The 19,843-nt window shown below is 30.4% G+C and overlaps 1 protein-coding gene across 2 annotated transcripts; it reads right to left on the bottom strand.

Moving 5' to 3' along the window:
• Nucleotides 1-12,042: 12,042 nt before the first annotated feature.
• Nucleotides 12,043-15,688, bottom strand: LOC120075646 (acyl-[acyl-carrier-protein] desaturase, chloroplastic). 2 transcript variants are annotated; one of them, XM_039029230.2, is made up of 4 exons: nucleotides 15,550-15,688; nucleotides 15,264-15,450; nucleotides 13,458-13,962; nucleotides 12,043-12,976 (listed from the first exon to the last, which is right to left on the bottom strand). In XM_039029230.2, exons 2-4 carry the CDS (start codon nucleotides 15,386-15,388, stop codon nucleotides 12,416-12,418), a joined length of 1,191 nt encoding a protein of 396 aa, XP_038885158.1. In that variant the 5' UTR covers nucleotides 15,389-15,450; nucleotides 15,550-15,688; the 3' UTR covers nucleotides 12,043-12,415. The 2 variants fall into 2 exon arrangements, with proteins under 2 accessions (XP_038885158.1, XP_038885157.1); XM_039029229.2 differs by lacking the exon at nucleotides 15,550-15,688 and having other exon boundaries at nucleotides 15,264-15,535.
• Nucleotides 15,689-19,843: the final 4,155 nt, after the last annotated feature.

The following is a 19,843-nucleotide window of genomic DNA, read 5'->3' as shown; positions in this document are numbered from 1 at the left end:
TTGAAAAATAAGTTTATTTCTATTGGATCATTTCTTTCCACATAAGTCAATCATTTCTATGTCGCAACATTCTTTTTTTCAATCTACCCGAGTAGATACATAAGTGCACCAATTAGGATCAAGGTCGAAATTTATATTCAATGAACAAACTTTCATTGGAATATTTAATTGATTGTTTTGTCCATATAAAAATCTTTTAAAAAATTTTCCAGTATAAGTTGACTGAATAAATATTACATTTGCTAAATGCTCAATTTGCAAACCAAGGTAAAATTTTGTTTTTCCGAGATCTTTCATATCAAATTTTTTCTTAAGATATTCTATTGCCTTTGAAAGCTCTTCAAGACTGCCAATCATATTCAAGTCATCAACATATACAGTTATAATAGCAAATCCTGATTATGGTTTCTTTATAAAAATAGTCGGACGTATTGGATTCTTTTGATATCATTCTATAAATAAATATCCACTCAAGCGATTGTACCACATCATTGTTTCAATCCATATAGTGATCTCTAACTTTATTGAATATCATCCTCAGGAATTTGATGTATATGTTTCAGATATCTTAAAAAATTCTTCTGAGATTCTCATATAAATATCATTATTAAGAGATCTATATAAATTTCTTATAACGTTTTGAAAGTGAGTTTAATTCTACCTCAATTGCTTCTTTCCACTGAAGCCAATCTTTTCTATGTCGACACTCTTCAACGGATTTTGGTTCAGAATCCTCATTCTCAAATATAATATCAAAAGCAACATTATACACAAAAAATGTTGTCAATAGTTACATTAATTCGATTCCATCTTTTTTCTTGTCATGACATAGTTTATTGAACTTTCATTATTATCTTTAGGTATTTCACCTTCTTCACTAGCCATGTCGAGAATTTCTTTATGAATATTTACATCCTCAACAAAGTATTTTTCACTATTATTTATTATTCATTTTTGATGATTTTTATCTTTGGAACCCACTGGTCTTCTAGTGTGTTCCATACTCATTAGTGACAACTTGTTGTGTTGAGATATCAATTTTCGATGGAACATTTGCAACTGGTATATGTGACCAAATTACTTTTTTTGCATCTATAAATGCATATGCTAATTGATTTGCTATATTTTGCAAATGAATTATTTTCTAAACTTTAAGTTCACATTGATCTATACGAGAATCTAAATGAGACAATAACGATGCTTCCATGTAATTTCTTTTCCCAACTTCTTAATTTCTACCTTAATGTTAAAAAATTTGTCTAATTAAAATGACAATCAGCAAATCATGTAGTAAATACATCACTCATCAGGGGCTCAAAATATTTAATAATTGATGGGAATCATATCTAATATATATTCCTAACCTCCTTTGAGGACCCATCTTAGTGCGTTGTGGTGGAGCAATTGGAACATATACTACACATAAAAAACACTCTCAAATGGAAAATATTTGGCTCATGACCATAAACTAATTGTAATGGTGAGTACTTCTAATAAACTACTAGCCTAATGCATACAAGTCACGCTACATACTAAAATATCTAAATAGACCACTTGGTGGGTTATTAGGTCCACATATATCATTATGAATTCATTCTAAAAATGCAGATGATTCAGTTTCTACTTTAGTTGGTGATGGTATAATTATAAATTTTACTTGAGAGCAAGCATCATATGATAATTCATTAGATTGAAGAATCTTCTGGCACTTCAATGGATGTCCATTTGAATTCTCAATAATTCTCCTCATCATTATAGATCCTGGATAACCCAATCGGTCATACCAAATTGTAAATATGTCTGGATTCATGAACTTCAGGTTCATTGTTGCATATGTTTCAATTACTTGTATATGAGTATAATACAATTTAGAAGATAAAGCAGACAACTCTTTCAATATACATTTTTAATTTAAGACAGTGGATATGATATATATGTTGGGTTTTATGTCCTAAAAACTCGCAGTTTGTAAAATGATAAACATTTTCTATTATCGATATATTTGTTATTGATCTCATAAATTGTATGAAAGTCTAAATCCAATAAACTAAGATCCATGACTATTGTATGAGTACTTGAACTTTATGTGGAGACATAAGAGTAGATCAGGTTTGCGTAAATAGTTAAAATGATCTATGGTACATGAATGAGATTGGGTACCTTATTCTGATAACACCATTAGATGCGGCCTACAAACAAAGAGTTGTAAAGTGCTATATATGATGTGATCCTAATTCGTACATGTTATGACATGAGGAGTGGGGGCATCCTATGCAATGGGTTTGCATAAGATCAAGACCAAGAAATAAGTCACTTTTACTTTATAATGTTGTTTACTATTTAAGACTGACTATTTCACCTAGATGACCTAGGTAACTCGATCTTAATTCTGAGCTAACTATGAACTCCTATTTATTCGGGATTGCCCTTAGATTTGCATAGTCGAGAGTTGGCTCAACAGCGCCGGCTCAATAAGACTCCGATTTCAGGGGTAAGACCGGATAGATAACTGAGGACATAGGGTACAAGACAGAGTTCACACCTACCCGATTTAGGGATAGAAGAAAGGTTGTTCTCTCAAGTATTGAATCCAATTCTTGAACAAGGGGCCCATCCTCTCATTGGGCTGAGAGAGTTTGGTTTGGTGATTGGATCACAAACCAGTTGTTCATTAGAGGATCAGTAGGGACTTGAGGAATAAGATGTAATCTTGGGGGTAAAATAGATATTTGACTCAATCGTTACATATGGATATAATATATCTACCGTGAGGGAAGTGCAACTATGGGCTTTAGTAGAATGACCCATTAGTTAACGAATAGAGATTAATCTGGTCTAATGAGTTTAACCAATTAATCTCGGGCTCGGACTAGCTTTAGATAGCGTGATAAGTTAATTTGAAACGTTCAAATTAGAATTAAGGAAAATTGTAATTATATGAGATATAATTATATTTAATTTTAGAATTAAATAGAATAGAAGAATTTATATATTTAAATATATAAAGATGGATATGTATTAAAATTAATTTAATATTTAATATTAAATTAATTAAGTTTTATTTAATAATTAATTTATGAAATTAATTAATTTTTCATTTTTAAAATCAAATAGATTTTTTAAATCAAAATTTGATTTTTAGATAAAATTGAAAAATTGAAAAACTAAAACACAAAATAGAAAAATGGGTTTTTCCATTATCCATCTTTGAAGTAGCTCACACATGAAGCAACTTCTTACCTTTGTCTTCTCCAAGTATGAGTTGCAACTCATGCAACTCTTCTCTTTGCATGTTGATTTGTAATATAATGAAGAGACTGAAGTGAAAATCGGGCATGCAATCCATAGAGTTTTTTTAGAGAAAATTGGTTTGAAGAATGGTTCTTGAACAAAGTTGCTGCAGTGAGCTTTTCTCCTTCATCTCTTGATTCAAACTTGTTTTGAGTCCCACAACTCAATCTAGAGCACCAAGAGAATAGTGGGGAAGATCTTGAGGTGGTCTACAACAAGATATGGAGAAGATTGCAACTGAAGAAGGAGCTTTGAAGAAGTTCTACAAGAGATATGTCTTGAAACCCATTTTTTCTGCAGAAGCATGCTTTATATTATGACAACATTAGTGAATTTGAGTGCTTAGATGATCCTTAAGCTTCTGTTGATACAATCCTACAATATAAATATTCCACATTATTCTTACTATCAATCTCAATATGACAATATTGCAACATATATCTTTAAAACATAGAAGATCTCTCCTTGATTGACTAGAGATCAATACATTGTCTATTGTAAATTTTGTTCCTCTAAGCAAAATAATATTTTCTTTTCCAAAACCTTCGATCAAGTTTGCAGAATTTAGTATTGTATTTACTTTTGCTTTCAGCATTGTAATATTGGAAAAGTATTTTTTATTTGTAAGTATTGTGTGTGTAGTTGCACAAACATAGATCTTCTTTGCTCATTTTTGAAACACCCAACATATGAAAATGATCTATATTTCTTCATTAAAAGAAAATAATTACAATAAGAAAAACAACACTTAAAATATACAAAAGTTACTAAAAAAAACATGAATATAGATAAAAGAAAACAATAAAATTAAGTCTAGATATTCTCAAAATCAAAAGAAACACTTGATGTTCCACTACCTATGCCAATCTTCTCTTCAGAAGATTCAAATAAGTCCGCTACATCCAAATTTTTTATATAGGATGGGTCAAATATATCATTATCCTAGTATGCAAAAGTTGCTTCCACATTTTTCTCTTTTTCTTTCAATGAGGCTTGATAGAAGTCAACTAAGTGTTTTGATGTACGACAAGTACGTTACCAATGCCCAGTCATTCTGCATCGGAAACATTTATTTTCAACACTTTTTGAACTCTTATCTTTTGGAGTTTTTCCTTTTTGATAATCATTTTGTGTGATTCTTTTGAAATTTGAATTATTAAAACGACCACCACGAAAATAATAATTATTTCTTCCTCTGCTACGGTCACGACCTCGACCATGATTATTATTAAAATTCACAACATTCACTTCAGGGAATGGTGTAACTCCGATTGGTCGAGATTCATGATTTTTCATCAATAACTCGTTATTTTGTTTGGCCATGAGAAGACATGAAATTAATTTAGAATACTGTTTAAAACCTTTCTCTTAATATTGTTGTTGTAGGAACATATTCGAGACATGAAATGTAGAAAATGTCTTCTCTAACATATCAACATCGGTAATTTTCTCTTCGTATAATAACAATTTCAAACTGATTTTAAATAATACAGAGTTGTAATCACTTGATTTAAAATCTTAGCCTCAAGGACATCCACTCATAACGAGCTTTAGGAAGAATGACTGTTTTTTTTATGATCATACATTTCTTTCAAATTTTTCCACAAGATACGGGGATCTTTTATTGTAAGATATTTCATTTTCAATCCCTCGTGGACATGATGAAAAGGAAAATCAAAGTTTTTGCTTTGTCCTGACTGGATGTCGTATTTCCTTCTTTAATTGTTTCTCCCAAGTTCACAGCATCCAGGTGAATTTCGGCATCACATACCTATGATAAATAATTATTGTCGTTAATATCAAGGGCAGCAAATTCTAATTTTGTGAGATTTGTCGTAGTAGCACTATCATAAAATATTGTACTTATGTTAGAAATTTAATAGATATTGAATATGCAAAATAACATTAAATTTATTAATTATAACGAAGAAGGAAAAACCGACATATCTTTAGGACGTATCTTTAGCGGGGAAAATGACAGGAGCTCGTGCTATAACGTGTTGTGAATTCGAGGAGCACGACAGGAACATGGATATAGAGAAAATATAATATAATAATATTAAATATATAAAATATAATATAACATAAAATAACTAAAATTATAAAATTGGATAATATGAAAATCAGTGGAATTCTCACCAACGTATATATAATTTTAAGATCCACCAAATGTCATTATTTATATACAAAGTGGCAAGTAGGATGTGGACTTACATAAACAACATGCATGAATAATTACAAGGCACATGGACGATATGAAGGGAAACACATGACTTTAAGACACTAAACAATGGGCATTTATATATTATTATAATATTCATAATATACTTGAGTTTTAATTCAATTTAGTTGTTTGTGTACTTTCAATTGTACTTGCAATAAATTCAATTTGTTCCTACACTTGCAATAGTCTTAAATTTGGTTTTTTATACTTCCAATATATATAAAAATAAAATTTCCAAAGGATTATAGATATTATAAAAATAAATAGATGTCCATTGCTTAGTGTCTAAGAAGTCATGTGTCAATCTTCATGTATCCACATACCTCATAGTTTTTCATGCTTGGTGTTCATATAAGACCACATCTTACTTGCCACGTTGCCTATAAATACTGGCATTTGGTAGATCTTAAAATCACACATTTGTGAGAAATTCACTTCAAATTTTCACTAAATTTGTATATTATTAAATTTTCATAATTTTAGTTATTTTATTTTTATTATTATATTATATTTTTTTCCATATTTGTTGTGCTCCGTTGTGCTCCTCAATTTCACTACACGTCATCAATACGAGCTCTTGTTGCTTCCATCGCTGAAGGTAGGTCCTAAAGATATGTCTTTTTTTTTTTTCACTTTATTATAGTTAATAATTTAAATGTTATTTTGCATATTTAGCACATATTAAAATTTTAATATAAATACAATATTTTGTGATAGTGTTGTCATGACAAACCTTACAAAATTAGAATTCGTAGCCCTTGACATTAATGACAATAATTATTTATCATGGGTGCTCAATGCCGAAATTCACCTGGATGCTATGAACTTGGGAGAAACAATTAAAGAATGAAATACAACATCCAGTTAAAACAAAGAAAAAGCTATGATTTTTCTTCGTCGTCATCTCCATGTGGGATTAGAAATGGTGTATCTTACAATAAAAGATCCTCGTATCTTGTAAAAAATTTTGAAAGAAAGGTATGATCATAAAAAAATAGTTATTCTTCTTAAAGTTCGTTATGAGTGGATGCATTTAAGGCTACAAGATTTTAAATCAATAAGTGATTACAATTCCACATTATTTAAAATCAGTTCAAAATTGTTGTTATGCGGAGAGAAAATTATTGATGTTGATATGTTAGAGAAGACATTTTCTACATTTTATATCTCGATATTGCTGACGAATATGCTCCTACATCAGCAATATTGAGAGAAAGATTTTAAACAATATTATGAACTAATTTCATTTCTTCCCGTGGCCTAATAAAATAACGAGTTATTGATGAAAAACCACAAATATCGACCAATTGGAACAACACCATTCCCTAAAGTGAATGTTGTGAATGTTAATAATCGTAGTCGAGGTCGAGGTCGTGGTAGTGATCGAGGTCATGACCGTGGCAGAGGAAGAAATAATTATTATTTTCGTGGTGATCGTTCTAATCATTCAAAATTCAAAAGAACCACACAAAATGATAATCAAAAAAGAAAAGTTCCACAAGATAAGAGTTTAAAGAGTGTTGAAAATAAATGCTTCCGATGTGGAATGACTAGGCATTGGTCATGTACCTGTCGTACGTCAAAACACTAAGTTGACCTCTATCAAACCTCCCTGAAGGAAAAAAGAGACAAATATGGAAGCAAAGTTTGCTACCAGGATAACGACATATTTGTCCCATCCCATATGACAAATTTGGATGTGGTGGACTTCTTTGAATCTCTCGAAGAGAAGATTGGCACAGTTGATAAAACTTCAAGTGTTTCTTTTGACTTTGAGAATATTTAAACTTAAATGTTGTTGTTTTCTTTTATCTATCTTCATGTTTTTTTTCTTTTTTTATGGAATGTAGAAGCATGCAATGGAAGCAATCATAATCAACAAGCACCCTAATTATACTTATTTTGAGTTCTAAAAGCATGCAAAGTAACAATTTATCAAGATTAGGGTTTTGGAACTTATACCTTTGATGAATCCTCAAAATCCAATTGCTCTCATCGAATTTCAGCTTCAAATTAGCAGTAGACCACCAAGAGTGTTTTCTCTACTATTCTTAGCCTTGGATTTGAGTGGTGGAACTCAGATTTGAAGTCAATTGAATAAGGAATAAGAGAGGGTTCGAGAAGTAAAGGGAATTTCTGCAGTAATTTCCAACTGCAGTCTCTCCTTTTTCAAATTCAAAAATTCTGAGTTTTTATGTAACCATTACATGCATACACTAGAAGATTCAACTTAATGACAACTCAAATGGCAATGAGAAAGTGAATTAAGTGTTTGATCAAGGTAAAGCCACCAAGCAAGCTTAAAATTGTGGATTTTTCTACTAACTATATATTAATTTTCAATTTAATTCAAAATTAAACATATACCAAATTCAATTTGAAAATTGAAAATTAATTTGATTTTAATTAATTAAATAATAATTTAATATCAAACATTAAATTAACCAAACACCTAATTCATACATGAATCATATTCATGTAATTAATATTTAAATCAACATTTAAATATTTTAAACTCTCTAATTATGTTTAATTTTTTTAAAAAAATAAACATTAATTATATCGAATATATTAATCCAAACCCTAATTTGAAATTGAACAATTCAAATTCAAACCCTAATTGAAAATTTGAACACTTCAAATTGTAATCTTTAAATTCAATTTGAACACTTCAAATTAAAATTTTAATTTTGACTTTAAACATTTCAAAATCACTCAATTTACTATTCCAAAGTATTCATATTTTACGAGCTAGTAGAGGGATCTTTTGAACCTACAGATCATGAGCTCTAACGATTTGAGATTAATTGGCTAAACTCTTTAAACTGAATTAATCAATATTCGTTAACTACCGAGTCACTTCACTATAGCTCGATAGTTTTACTCTCCTCACTGTATATATATTTCTGTCCACTTGTTTTAACCATAATTAGTAAGCCAGTCTTTCATAGGTTGTTCATAATCACGGCTGGATCAAATGCTGTTTTATTCCCGAAATTACATCTTGCTTCTTAAGTTCCACTGATCCTCTAATGAACAATTGGTTTGTGATCCAATTACTAAACCGAGTCCCTCTCGGACCAATGAGAGGGTGGGGTCCTTTGTTCAAGACCTAGATTCAGTACTTAAGAAAACAATCTCTCTTCTATCCCTAAATCGGGTAGGTGTGAATTCTGTCTTGCACCCTATATCCCCAGCTATCTACCCAGTCTTACCCTTGAAATGGAAAGCTTATTGAACCAGCGTTGTTGAGTTAACCATCACCTATGCAAATCTAAGGATAATCCTGAATAAACAGGAGTTCATAGTTAGCTCAGGATTAAGGTCGAGTTACCTAAGTCATCTATTTGAGACAGTCGGTCTTAAACAGTAAACAACGTTATAAAGTAAAAATGACCTATTTCATGGTCCGATCTTCTGCAAACTCATTGCATAGGACGCCCCCACTTCTTATATCTTCACATGAATGAATCAGGATCACTTTGTTTATAGTACTTTACAAAGCGGGCCGCATCCAATAGTGTTACCAGAATAAGGTACTTAACCTTATTCATATACTATAGATTGTTTTGGTTATTTACTCGAACTTGATATATCTTTATGTCACCACATAAAATTCAAGTATTCATATAATAGTCATAGATCTTGGATTTAGTCTTTACAAATGCAATTTACATATTCAACAACTTTATTGAATAAATGTCAATATTATCTTTTATTGATAATAGAAAATGTTTAACTTTACAAATTGTGAGTTTTAGGACATACAACCTAACAAGATACAAAGCAAGATTAGTTGCACAAGGTTTGTCACAAAGATCTGGTATTGATTGTTAGGAGACATATTCTCCAGTGGTAGATGCAATTATACTAAGATATTTAATTGGTTTGATTCTATATGAAAGTTTGGATATGCATCTTATGGATGTAGTCACAACATATTTATATGGATCTCTTGATAATGATATTTATATGAGAAACTCATAAAGATTTAAAGTACCTGAAACATATACATCAAATTTTCGAGAAGTGTATTCAATAAAGTTAGATCACTATATGGATTGAAACAATCAGGACGGATGTGGTACAATCGCCTGAGTGGATATTTATTGAAAGAATGATCAAAATAATCCAATATGTCTGTGTGTTTTTATAAAGAAAACATAATCAAGATTTGTTATTATAACTGTATATGTTGATAACTTGAATATAATTAGAACTCATGAAAAGCTTTCAATGGCAATAGAATATCTTAAGAAAGAATTTGAGATGAAAGATCTCGGAAAAACAAAATTTTGCTTTGGGTTGCAAATTAAGCATTTAGCATATAGAATATTTATTCATCAGTCAACTTATATAAGAAAATTTTGAAAAGATTTTATATGAACAAAGCACATCCATTAAATATTCCAATGGAAGTTCGTTCATTGGATATAAATAAAGATATATTTCAACCTCGAGACGATAATGAAGAACTTCTTGGTATTGGAATACCATATCTTAGTGCAATTTGTGCACTTATGTATCTTGTTAATAATAGAAGACCAAATATTGTATTTTCAGTAAATTTATTAACTAGATATAGGTTTTCTCCTACAAAAAGACATTGTAATGGAATTAAGCATATACTCCGTTATCTCCGAGGAACAATTGATATGGATTTGTTTTATTCAAATAAATCAAATTTTGACCTAGTTGATTATGCAGATTCAGGATATTTATTTGATCCACACAAAGCTAGATCTCAAATAAGTTATCTGTTCACATGTGGAGGAACTGTTATATCATGGCAATTGGTGAAACAGACCACAACAGCCACTTTCTCAAATCATGCTAACATTCTTGCAATTCATGATGCTAGTCAAGAATGTGTATGGCTAAGATCAATGACTCAGCACATTCGTGAAACATGTGATTGTCTTCCAATAAAAAATCTTCCAACAATATTATACGAAGACAACAGAGCTTGCATAGCCCAAATCAAAGGAGAATATATTAAAAGAGATAGAACAAAGTATATTTTCATCAAAACTTTTCTACACTCATGATCTTGAAGAAAATGACGACATCACTATACAACAAATTTGTTCGAAGGATAACCTGGCAGAATTATTTACAAAGTCATTACCAACTGCAACTTTTGAAAAATTGGTACACAACATTGGAATACGGCGACTCAAAGATCTTAAGTGATGTTTTTATGAGGGGAGTAAATATATTGTATTCTTTAAGGAGTATATATTATATGAAATATATAATCTTTTTCCTTCACTAAGGTTTTTCCCACTGGGTCTTACCTAAGATTTAACGAGACATATTATATATATATATATATATATATATATATATATATATATATATATATATATATATATATATGGGCATTTAAGAGGGAGTATTATAAATATTATAAAAATAAATAGATGTCCATTACTTAATGTTCTAAAAGCTATGTGTCATCAATCTTCATGAAGACCACATCCTACTCGTCATTTTGCCTATAAATAGTGGCATTTGATGGATCTTAAAATCACACACATTGGTGAGAAATCCGCTTCAACTTTCTACTAAATTTTCATAATTTTAATTATTTTATTTTATTATTATATTATATTATATTTATATATTATTATATTATATTATATTTATATTTTATTATATTATATTTTATTTATATCTGTTGTGCTCTCAACCTTTTTATTCCAATTAGTTAAATAATTTTAGCTTTGAAAAGACACCGAAAAATATCTTCACAAAATATATATTTTCACAATTTATATAAAAGCAGTGCTATGCTAGTTCTGATAGAGATTAAATTAACTTTTGAAAAATCAAACACTAGGGCCCATTTTGTAACATTTTGTTTTTCTATTTTGATTTTTAAAATTTTTAAACCTATTTCCTCCCCGTTTTTTACCATAATTTACATTATTCTTAAATACAAGGATTGAATTCTATCTAGTCACCATTTTATTTTTTATTTTGATCTTTAAAAATTAAACTTATTTCTTCAATGATTTGCCTCTTTCTTAAATACAATGGTTGAATTAAGAGGTGGGAGTAGTGTTCATAGACTAAATTTTCAAAAACAAAAAAAACAAAATAGTTATCAAATGGGATAAAACTATCTCCAAAGTAGGACCTAAGATGTTGGGAAAAAACAACACCCGAAGTAAGTTGAAATTCTTGGAGATGTTCCATCTGCTCCAATTCTACAGAACCTAAGAAAGTGGTGAGAGTTTGGTTTCCACATAATAACTACTTTCTAACACAGGTGACCAACAAAAAGATAAACACATGATTTGTTTTAATATTTGTAAGTAGCCAGATCAACTTACGTATACCTTGACCAATCTCATAAGACAATCTGTCCGATCCTAAAAAGTCTAGAATATTAAATCCTAGATACATGATCATCCTGTATTGAACCTATCCCTTTTATTTACTATTAGGTCAACTCCTGATGGTTAAAATCGTTATAAAATCCATATTAATAATATGGATTTTGAGAGAGAGAGAGAGAGGAATTATGATCAAAATTGTAGATTGTTCTGATACACCGAGGAAACCAATTTTACAGGAGAAGTGAAAATGACCAAAAGTAAAACACGCACACAACAACACTGCCATTACCTTCTTCTACATCTATCACACCTAACCAACAACCAACGCACAATATTGTATCTACACTACACACACACACGCACACAAATTTCTTCCTTTTTTTTTTTTTTTTTTCTTTTTTTGAGAAAGAAAGAGGGACAGACAAGATAGAGCAATGAAGATGATACTAACTATTATTGTTCTCAACACAATAAAAAGTACACCATATGATGATTTCTCCTCTTTTCCCTTTCCTATCAACTCCCCTTCACATTTCCTTCTTCCTCCTTTCACCTTCTACAGCTTAACCTCCCGATCGAAAATCCAACTGAACGGAATGGTAGGACCTTCCTTCGCCCGCCCCTGAGCTCTTTCTTCTAGCTTTCTAATTCTTGCAGGTAACCCACACACATAATCCTGAGCCTTCTGCCCCTCGCCCGACAGTCCTGTCAGATTTTCCACCCTCCATCTCCCAACTAAAAACTCCAATATGTCTGCATAGTCTTTGGCTGTGTAAACCCCCAGCCTCTGTGCAACTGCCGAGAAGTGATCAAACAGGCTGTCGTCATGGCCATCGTACATCAGATGGGCAGGCATTGAGACTTTCTTCCTCATCATGTCTTCAAAGGCTATGACGGTTCCTTCAGGGTCTATCTCAAAGAGCTTTTCAACAATTTTTGTATATGCAGTCTCGTGTCGCTTCTCATCTGCAGCAATTGTTCCACATATTTGAGCCAACTTTATGTCTCCATGCTCTTTTGCTAGTCTGGCAGTGTTCCCATGGGAGATGAAGGTTGCTCTCTCTTGAAATGAGGTATATATAAATCCTAGGTAAGGATTATTTTCAGTCCTTGGGTCCTATAAACACAATCCATAAGAATTATACAAATAAATAAGGATTAAAGAAATTGAAAAATCTAACACATATCAGGATCAACAAAAAATGGAAAGGGCGAAAAATCTGTAAATTTATAGCACCTCCAAAGATAAGTACTTTAATACAAACTAATTTCACAATATAAACTAGTTGCATCAATCAATTGTGGTACATATGGGCATTTTGATATCCAGCAGAAGGAAATTCGGCTAAAAAAATCTTTCTAAAGAACATACTTCTCGGAAAATAAATTAAACTGGTTTATCAGTTACCATGCTGCAGATACTCCGAATAACGCAAGGAATAACTATAGCATACAAGAGGAGTGCGTGGGCAGTCATGCATTCATACGCCTTTTTATGTATACTGTACTCTTATAATTCATGGGTTTCAAGGTTAAAAAAAATTCTGATGTAAGGCTATAAGGAAAAAGAAATTTTAATGGTTTTAGATGGATCTCACCATTCCTGATCCAATCAAATACTGAATTGTTTTCTCAATCTGCCTCATGTCCACTCGCCCAGATAGGTAAAGATATTTATTTAGTAGGTCACCGTGCCTGTTCTCTTCAGCAGTCCAAGCCCTTGTCCAAATTGCCCAAGAGGTGGGGCTAGCTCCTGTTTCATCCCTGACTCCGTCCAAGGTATTCAGCATTGTCTGGTAAGTAGGAAGGGCTTCTTCTGTAATCATGTCTCCAACTAAAACAACAAAATAATCATCAGGAATTTCCTTTGCCCTCTCTCTAAGCTCCATGACTTGCTCGTGAAATCCCTCAGATGCTGGGTCTGGCAAGAAATCCTGTGGTTGCCAACACCTCTCCACTGGTTTCAAATGAACCAAAATGTTCTCTTCAGCCCAATCCTCCAAAGATTTAAATATCTCTATCTTCTGGGGTGGCATCGAGTGAGTTACTTGAAGATGCACTTCCCTTGGAGGCATAAATGGTTTCTTAAGGGTCTCAACTTCCCTGGAATTTTACAAAACACACAATACAAACAAACAAACAAAGATTTTTCATCACTGCATAGGCAGATTATATAGTTCATACTAGCTTTCTAGAACTTCTATACAATAAAGCGTTTCCTTAATGCAAACAAGGTGTTTCAGAATTAAAAAATTGTCCAGAGGCATTCTGTACAAAAGACCTGGTGAATTCAATAATGGGGAGAACAGAACTGCATAACACAATGGACACATCATACGTCATAAAGACATCAGGTATACATTTCCCATATGTCAACTTTTTACCAGGTAATTAGATGTTTAATTCTTCGAGTACTTCAAATGAATGATTGTTTTAAACAGTCATGACAAGTAAAGAATTGGATTACATTTAAGATTTACACCAGAAAAATATGGTTTCTTAAAGTCTTTAAACATATAAGCAGAGATAGCTCAGAATATGGAATAAATGAGCAGCGGAAGATCGGAATCCTCATAAATGAGCTGGAACATCAAGAGCCCACTGTGATGCCACATAATAAAGAAAAGCTATCAAGTTAAGACCGAAAAATTCCAAGGACAGACCTGCACCGAGAAGCCTCCAAAACAAGACAGAACATTGAACACAACACTGCCAAATACACCAAAGAATACCAAATGGACAGTCATGCAACCACATAATTAACTACAGTTCGAATTTACTGCCAAAGGAAAAAGAAAAGTGAACATCTAATTTCATTTTGAAGAATTACAACACAATATGGAAGAAACCTGTTCGTACCAGCAGGAATGATCCACAATCATTCAGTCGAAGTGATATGTAATAGAAAACGAAGACAGAGACAGAAAACAAAAATAATACTACTAAGAAAGCTCCAAATTCATCGCCATTCAATACATTCTCCAATCGAATAAAAGAGATCAAACGCAATCGCCAAAAAATATAACCACATGAAGAAAATTCATGAAATTCCAATGGAACCACAACAACTAATTAAAAATCAAATTCCTGGAAGGAACCGCATCAAGAAGATAAAATGCGCGGAGAATCACAAAGGAGAGCAACACATAAGAGCAAAAAATCAACAGAACAAAACGCGCCAACCATGCAATTAAATAGCAATCCGAGGAGATAATAAATCTAATAAATTCATTTGCAACAAAACCTCAATCGGCGTAATGGACGGAGACAACGAGATACAAAAGAACAAAACCACGAGTTAACAGAATGATAAGCAATGCAAAACAAGGAAACACAGAACCGAAAGATTCACAAAGATCTGAAAAGCATTAAAAGAAGAATGATGAAAAAGAAAAGGAAGTTACCTGGAGGTGGAGCGAAGAGTGGAGGCCATAACGAACTTAGGAGATCTGAGGCTTGCAAGCTGCGGCATCGCAAAGGACGGCAACTTAGGAGATTGAGAGGTTAGAGGATGGAATTTGAGCGCCATTTTCCGACTGGTTCCGTTATCAACCTTCAATATTCCGGCGAGTTCGTCGGAAAAAACAGTTCCTGAAGGGAAAAGGAAGAAGAATAACGGCGTCGATGTTAAAATGGAAGAAGAAACCGAGGCCAGTTTACGTATGTGAATGAATGTGATGCTAAGACTACCTGCCGGTAATGGCTACTTTCAACCTCAATTCCTCTCTCTCTCTCTTCTCTCTGTTTCTCTCTCTACAAATGGGCTTTTGTGTGGCACAGACGAAAAAGGCCCAGCTTACCTTGTTCTGTAAAGTATATTGGAAAGTGCTATTTATGCAATAAATAAATAAATAAAATTAGACGTGTGACATTCTAATTGAAATTTAAAACAAAAACATGCATTAATTAAGTTAGTGCATGATGAAAATGGACATTATTGTGAAATTATTAAAACTATTTGTGTCATGTTTAAAAACCATCTTAATTTTAATCACATTAATTAAATTTAATTTTTAATTTTAAAATTTTAAACTTTTAAATGTAATTACATATCACTCAATTTCATTTGAATGATTACAAATATGTTTTGGAATGATGTTTGAAATGATAGAAGTGATTTTAGACTTTTAAAGACGCTCTATTTTAGTAGATTAAGGTTAGATATGAAGGTCAACTTGAGCGTAACTAAACTGACATAGTGCTTGTATTATCGATCTCAAGATCTGAGGTTTGATTCCTCTATCTCAAATTCATTCAATATTTTTTAGGTAAACATTTGAAAAGTTAATAGTAATCAAATGATTTTTTTCAAAAAAATAATTATCTAAAATTGTTTTGAAGAATTTTCTATAACCAGAACTGGTTAAAAATCAGTAAAACAAAATACTAAAAACAATAAAAGTGGTAATTTCGAGGTAGTTCAAATTCACCCATAACCATTAATATTTTGAATTTTCAGAAAGCAATTATTTATTTAAAAAAAAGTTCAAAGTTCCATTCCACATGTCGTATAGACTCCAAATACCTTTTTCAAAAGTAATTTAATTAACTTTTTAGAAAAAAATGATTTAATTAATACTTTTTATGACACATAAAAGAAGTCGGTATGAAAATCAATGACACATGTGCCAATAATTCAATAATAGGATATCGAGACGGAACTCAATTTCCAATTTTTCATTAAACAAAATCAATTTCCATTAAGTTTCTTTTTCTATTTATTATTAATTTCTAATTAAGATAAATGGAAAATTTTGTCCTTTTAAAATTTCAAGTTTGTGTCCATTTTGTGGTTAAATTTTAATAAGTAACTAATATATCAAACTTTTAATTTTGTATTTAGTCTATTTGATTTAATTTTTTAAGTGTTTAATTTTCAAAATTTTGAAAAAAAATATAATTATTTGATAACCACTCAAAATAGTTTTTAAGATAGTTTTAAAGTGTATCTTAAACATTCTTTTTATCAAATGAGATTAAATAAAAATGACTCTTTTGAAAAACATTTTTTTTCTCTAGTAAATCCAAATATACCTTAAATAAGCCTTTAAATTTGTGTCCGATATAAATATGGATTTTTAATTTTGGTATCTATAGATGTTTAATCTATGTGCATTTTAAAAAATTGAAAGGCATATCGAGACACCAAATTAAAAGCTTGAGTATATAAATTTTTTTTGGGTAAATTACAAAAACCACCCTTGAAGTATGATAGTAATTGCAACTACACCCTCAAACCTTCAATTGTGAAGATTGGACACACAAGCTTCTATGGGTGTTAAAATTGGACCTTTGAACTTGCCATAGTTGTAGAATGTGCACCCACAAATGATAAAAATCGAACCCTCAAATTTATACAATTGTTAATTTTCTACTATGGGTATTCAAAAAACTCGATGACCCGAAAAAACCGATTATTCAACCCAACCCAACCCGTGCGATTTGGGTTGGGTTATCAACTCATTTGGGGTTGAGTTGGGTTTAAATAAACGGAAATTTTATGGATTGAGTTGGTTCATGGATTCATCTAATATAACCAAATCAACCCGAATTTATTATTAACTTTAAAATATATTTTTCATTACATATAACACAATTATTTATACATATATTGATTTTAATTTTATTTAATTCCAATATTTTTTAATAATTTATTCTTCAAACAATTCTTAAAAGTTAAAAGTAGTTTTTTTTTGCACTTTAGAAAGAAAAATTTCACGATATAAATTGAAATTGAGTTATTAATCTAAATTCAATATATGAAAATAATTAAATATGATTTTTATATATTTACGCTGTGCTTCTTTTTAAAACAAAATTTTAAACAAATGACCTGATTAACCCGAACCAATTCAACCCAAAATATTTCATGATTAGGTTGGGTTGGGTTTATTTTTTAATAAGAGTTATTTGGATTGAAGAAATTTACAACTCGAGCAATTGGGTTAGGTCTAAAAAGTCTTTCAACCCATTAACACCCCTAATTTCTATAATTATATAATTTTGAGGGTCTAGTTTTAATACTTGAATAAGTTTGGTGGTCAATCTTTACAATTAAAGTTTGAACTCATAATTGCAACTATCACCATATTTTAGAAAGGGTTTCTTCCATTTATCTTTTTTTATCTTTTATTTTTTTTAGTTGTTGGAGAAAATTAGATACAAAATTGAAGGTTAGGAAAAACATTATACCATGTTTTTTTCTCTTGGAGAGGGAGAAAAAAAAATATTGAGAGTAATATATTGATCGATTTGAAACAATAAATAAATATCATGGATTGTATTGAAAATTACTTAAAATAAAAGGATATAAGTGATAAATTTTGATAAATTTCCCAACGTTGAGTACACAGCTATTGAAAATGGAGAAGGCCCAATTCACATTGACACCCCTTAGCCTACAAAACTCCCAATTCAAGCCCAACACTATCATGCTTTGAAATCCAGAGTATTGAATATGGTTTGCTTAAATGTAATAATAGTAATAAATAATCACAATGATGATGATAATAATAAAAGTTTGAATTTTCGTTCAATTTCATTTCAATAATTTTAAAGTTTCATAAATACTCATCTTGCACTATGAATTATTGATAAGAATATTGTATTTTTTAAACTTTTATCAAATTATAGAAATTAAATTCTAACTTTTAAAATCATAGAAAATAAATTATAACTTTTTCCAAATTATATAACCATAACTGTAATAGATTACGTTTGTCATTGTGTTATCCGTATCAAAAAACCACGTAAGGTTCACATCTATTTTAAAGCAGTATCCTACTAGTTTTTAGGGTATATTTGGATTACATTTTTAATTGTTTAATTTTAAAAACAAGTCATTCTAAAAGAAAATTGAGTGTTTGACAACTACTCAAAATAACTTTTCAAGTGTATTTTAATCTATTTTTATAAAAAAATGTTTAAATAAAAATGGGTTTCTTTTAAAAATATCCTTTTCTTAAGCCAATCCAAACGGGTTCTTAGATTCTCCTAAAATCATATAAAATTTGTAATTGATATTTAGTTTTCAATTTTATATTTTAAAAATAATATTTATTTTATATACTTATCTACTTCTCACATAATCAAATCTGTTATTTATTTTCCATGAGTTAAATGCATCAAAGTTTTAAAAATATACCATATTGATTTTTTAAAATAAAATTATTTTCCTTAGTATTTAAAAATTAATCTATAACAAACAAATTTTATCATATTAAACAATTATTTAAAATTTTAAAATTTTAAAATAAAAAAATGTTTATTATAAATCTATTTTAGTTATTATATTTAAAATAAGATGTTTTTGTATTTATTTACCAAACATTTTAACCTACTTTTTTAAATTTATACTGGAATTTACCAAACACTATTTTTTGATTGATAAATTTTAAAATAAAAAATGTTTATTATAAATCTATTGTATTGATTTTTTTTTTTCCGTTCACCACTAACTATCACGATATAAATGATTTTTTATCAATATTTTGCCAATATCTCTCATATTCTCGACGTTTTTCTTCTTTTTCTATTAGGGAAGGAAAAATTTCTCGCGAACAAGGAATCCCTAGTTTGGTCGGGGATAAGAGTCAAATCGAGAATCTCTTTAGGGTCTTCTTTCGGGGACGAGGCGGGGACAATGAGGGTATCCTCGCCCCAATCCTGACCCCGACTCCAATTAGATATTTAACTTTGGGAAAAATACCCCTTTTGGTCCCTGAGTTTTTAAGCATACGTATGTTTGGTTCCTAGTGTTTCATATTGACCAATTTAATCTCTAGATTTTCATTAATAAGTTTAAAGGTCCTTCAACTAATAAATTTATTGAATGTAAACATAAAATTAATTAAAAATATGATGTGGCAAAATGACTAGTAAAAAAATATTGTTTTTAAACCTCCTTTCCCATCCTCTTCTTTCTTCAACTTCTCTCTCTTTTATCTTTCTCTCTTGTCCTCTCCTCCATTTTTCAATAAAAGAG

This window comes from Benincasa hispida, chromosome 4 (assembly GCF_027475165.1).
Source record: "Benincasa hispida cultivar pf3 chromosome 4, pf3_genome.v1.1, whole genome shotgun sequence".
NCBI lineage: Eukaryota > Viridiplantae > Streptophyta > Magnoliopsida > Cucurbitales > Cucurbitaceae > Benincasa > Benincasa hispida.
This window is presented reverse-complemented; position numbering and strand designations above follow the sequence as displayed.

Excerpts from the sequence above, each read along its gene's own strand:
- LOC120075646 (XM_039029230.2), bottom strand. The coding sequence starts at position 15,388 with ATGGCGCTCAAATTCCATCCTCTAACCTCTCAATCTCCTAAGTTGCCG. Across the intron at positions 13,963-15,263 it reads ACTCTTCGCTCCACCTCCAG|GGAAGTTGAGACCCTTAAGA; the intron begins GTAACTTCCTTT and ends GTAAAATTCCAG. Across the intron at positions 12,977-13,457 it reads ATTTGATTGGATCAGGAATG|GACCCAAGGACTGAAAATAA; the intron begins GTGAGATCCATC and ends TTGTGTTTATAG.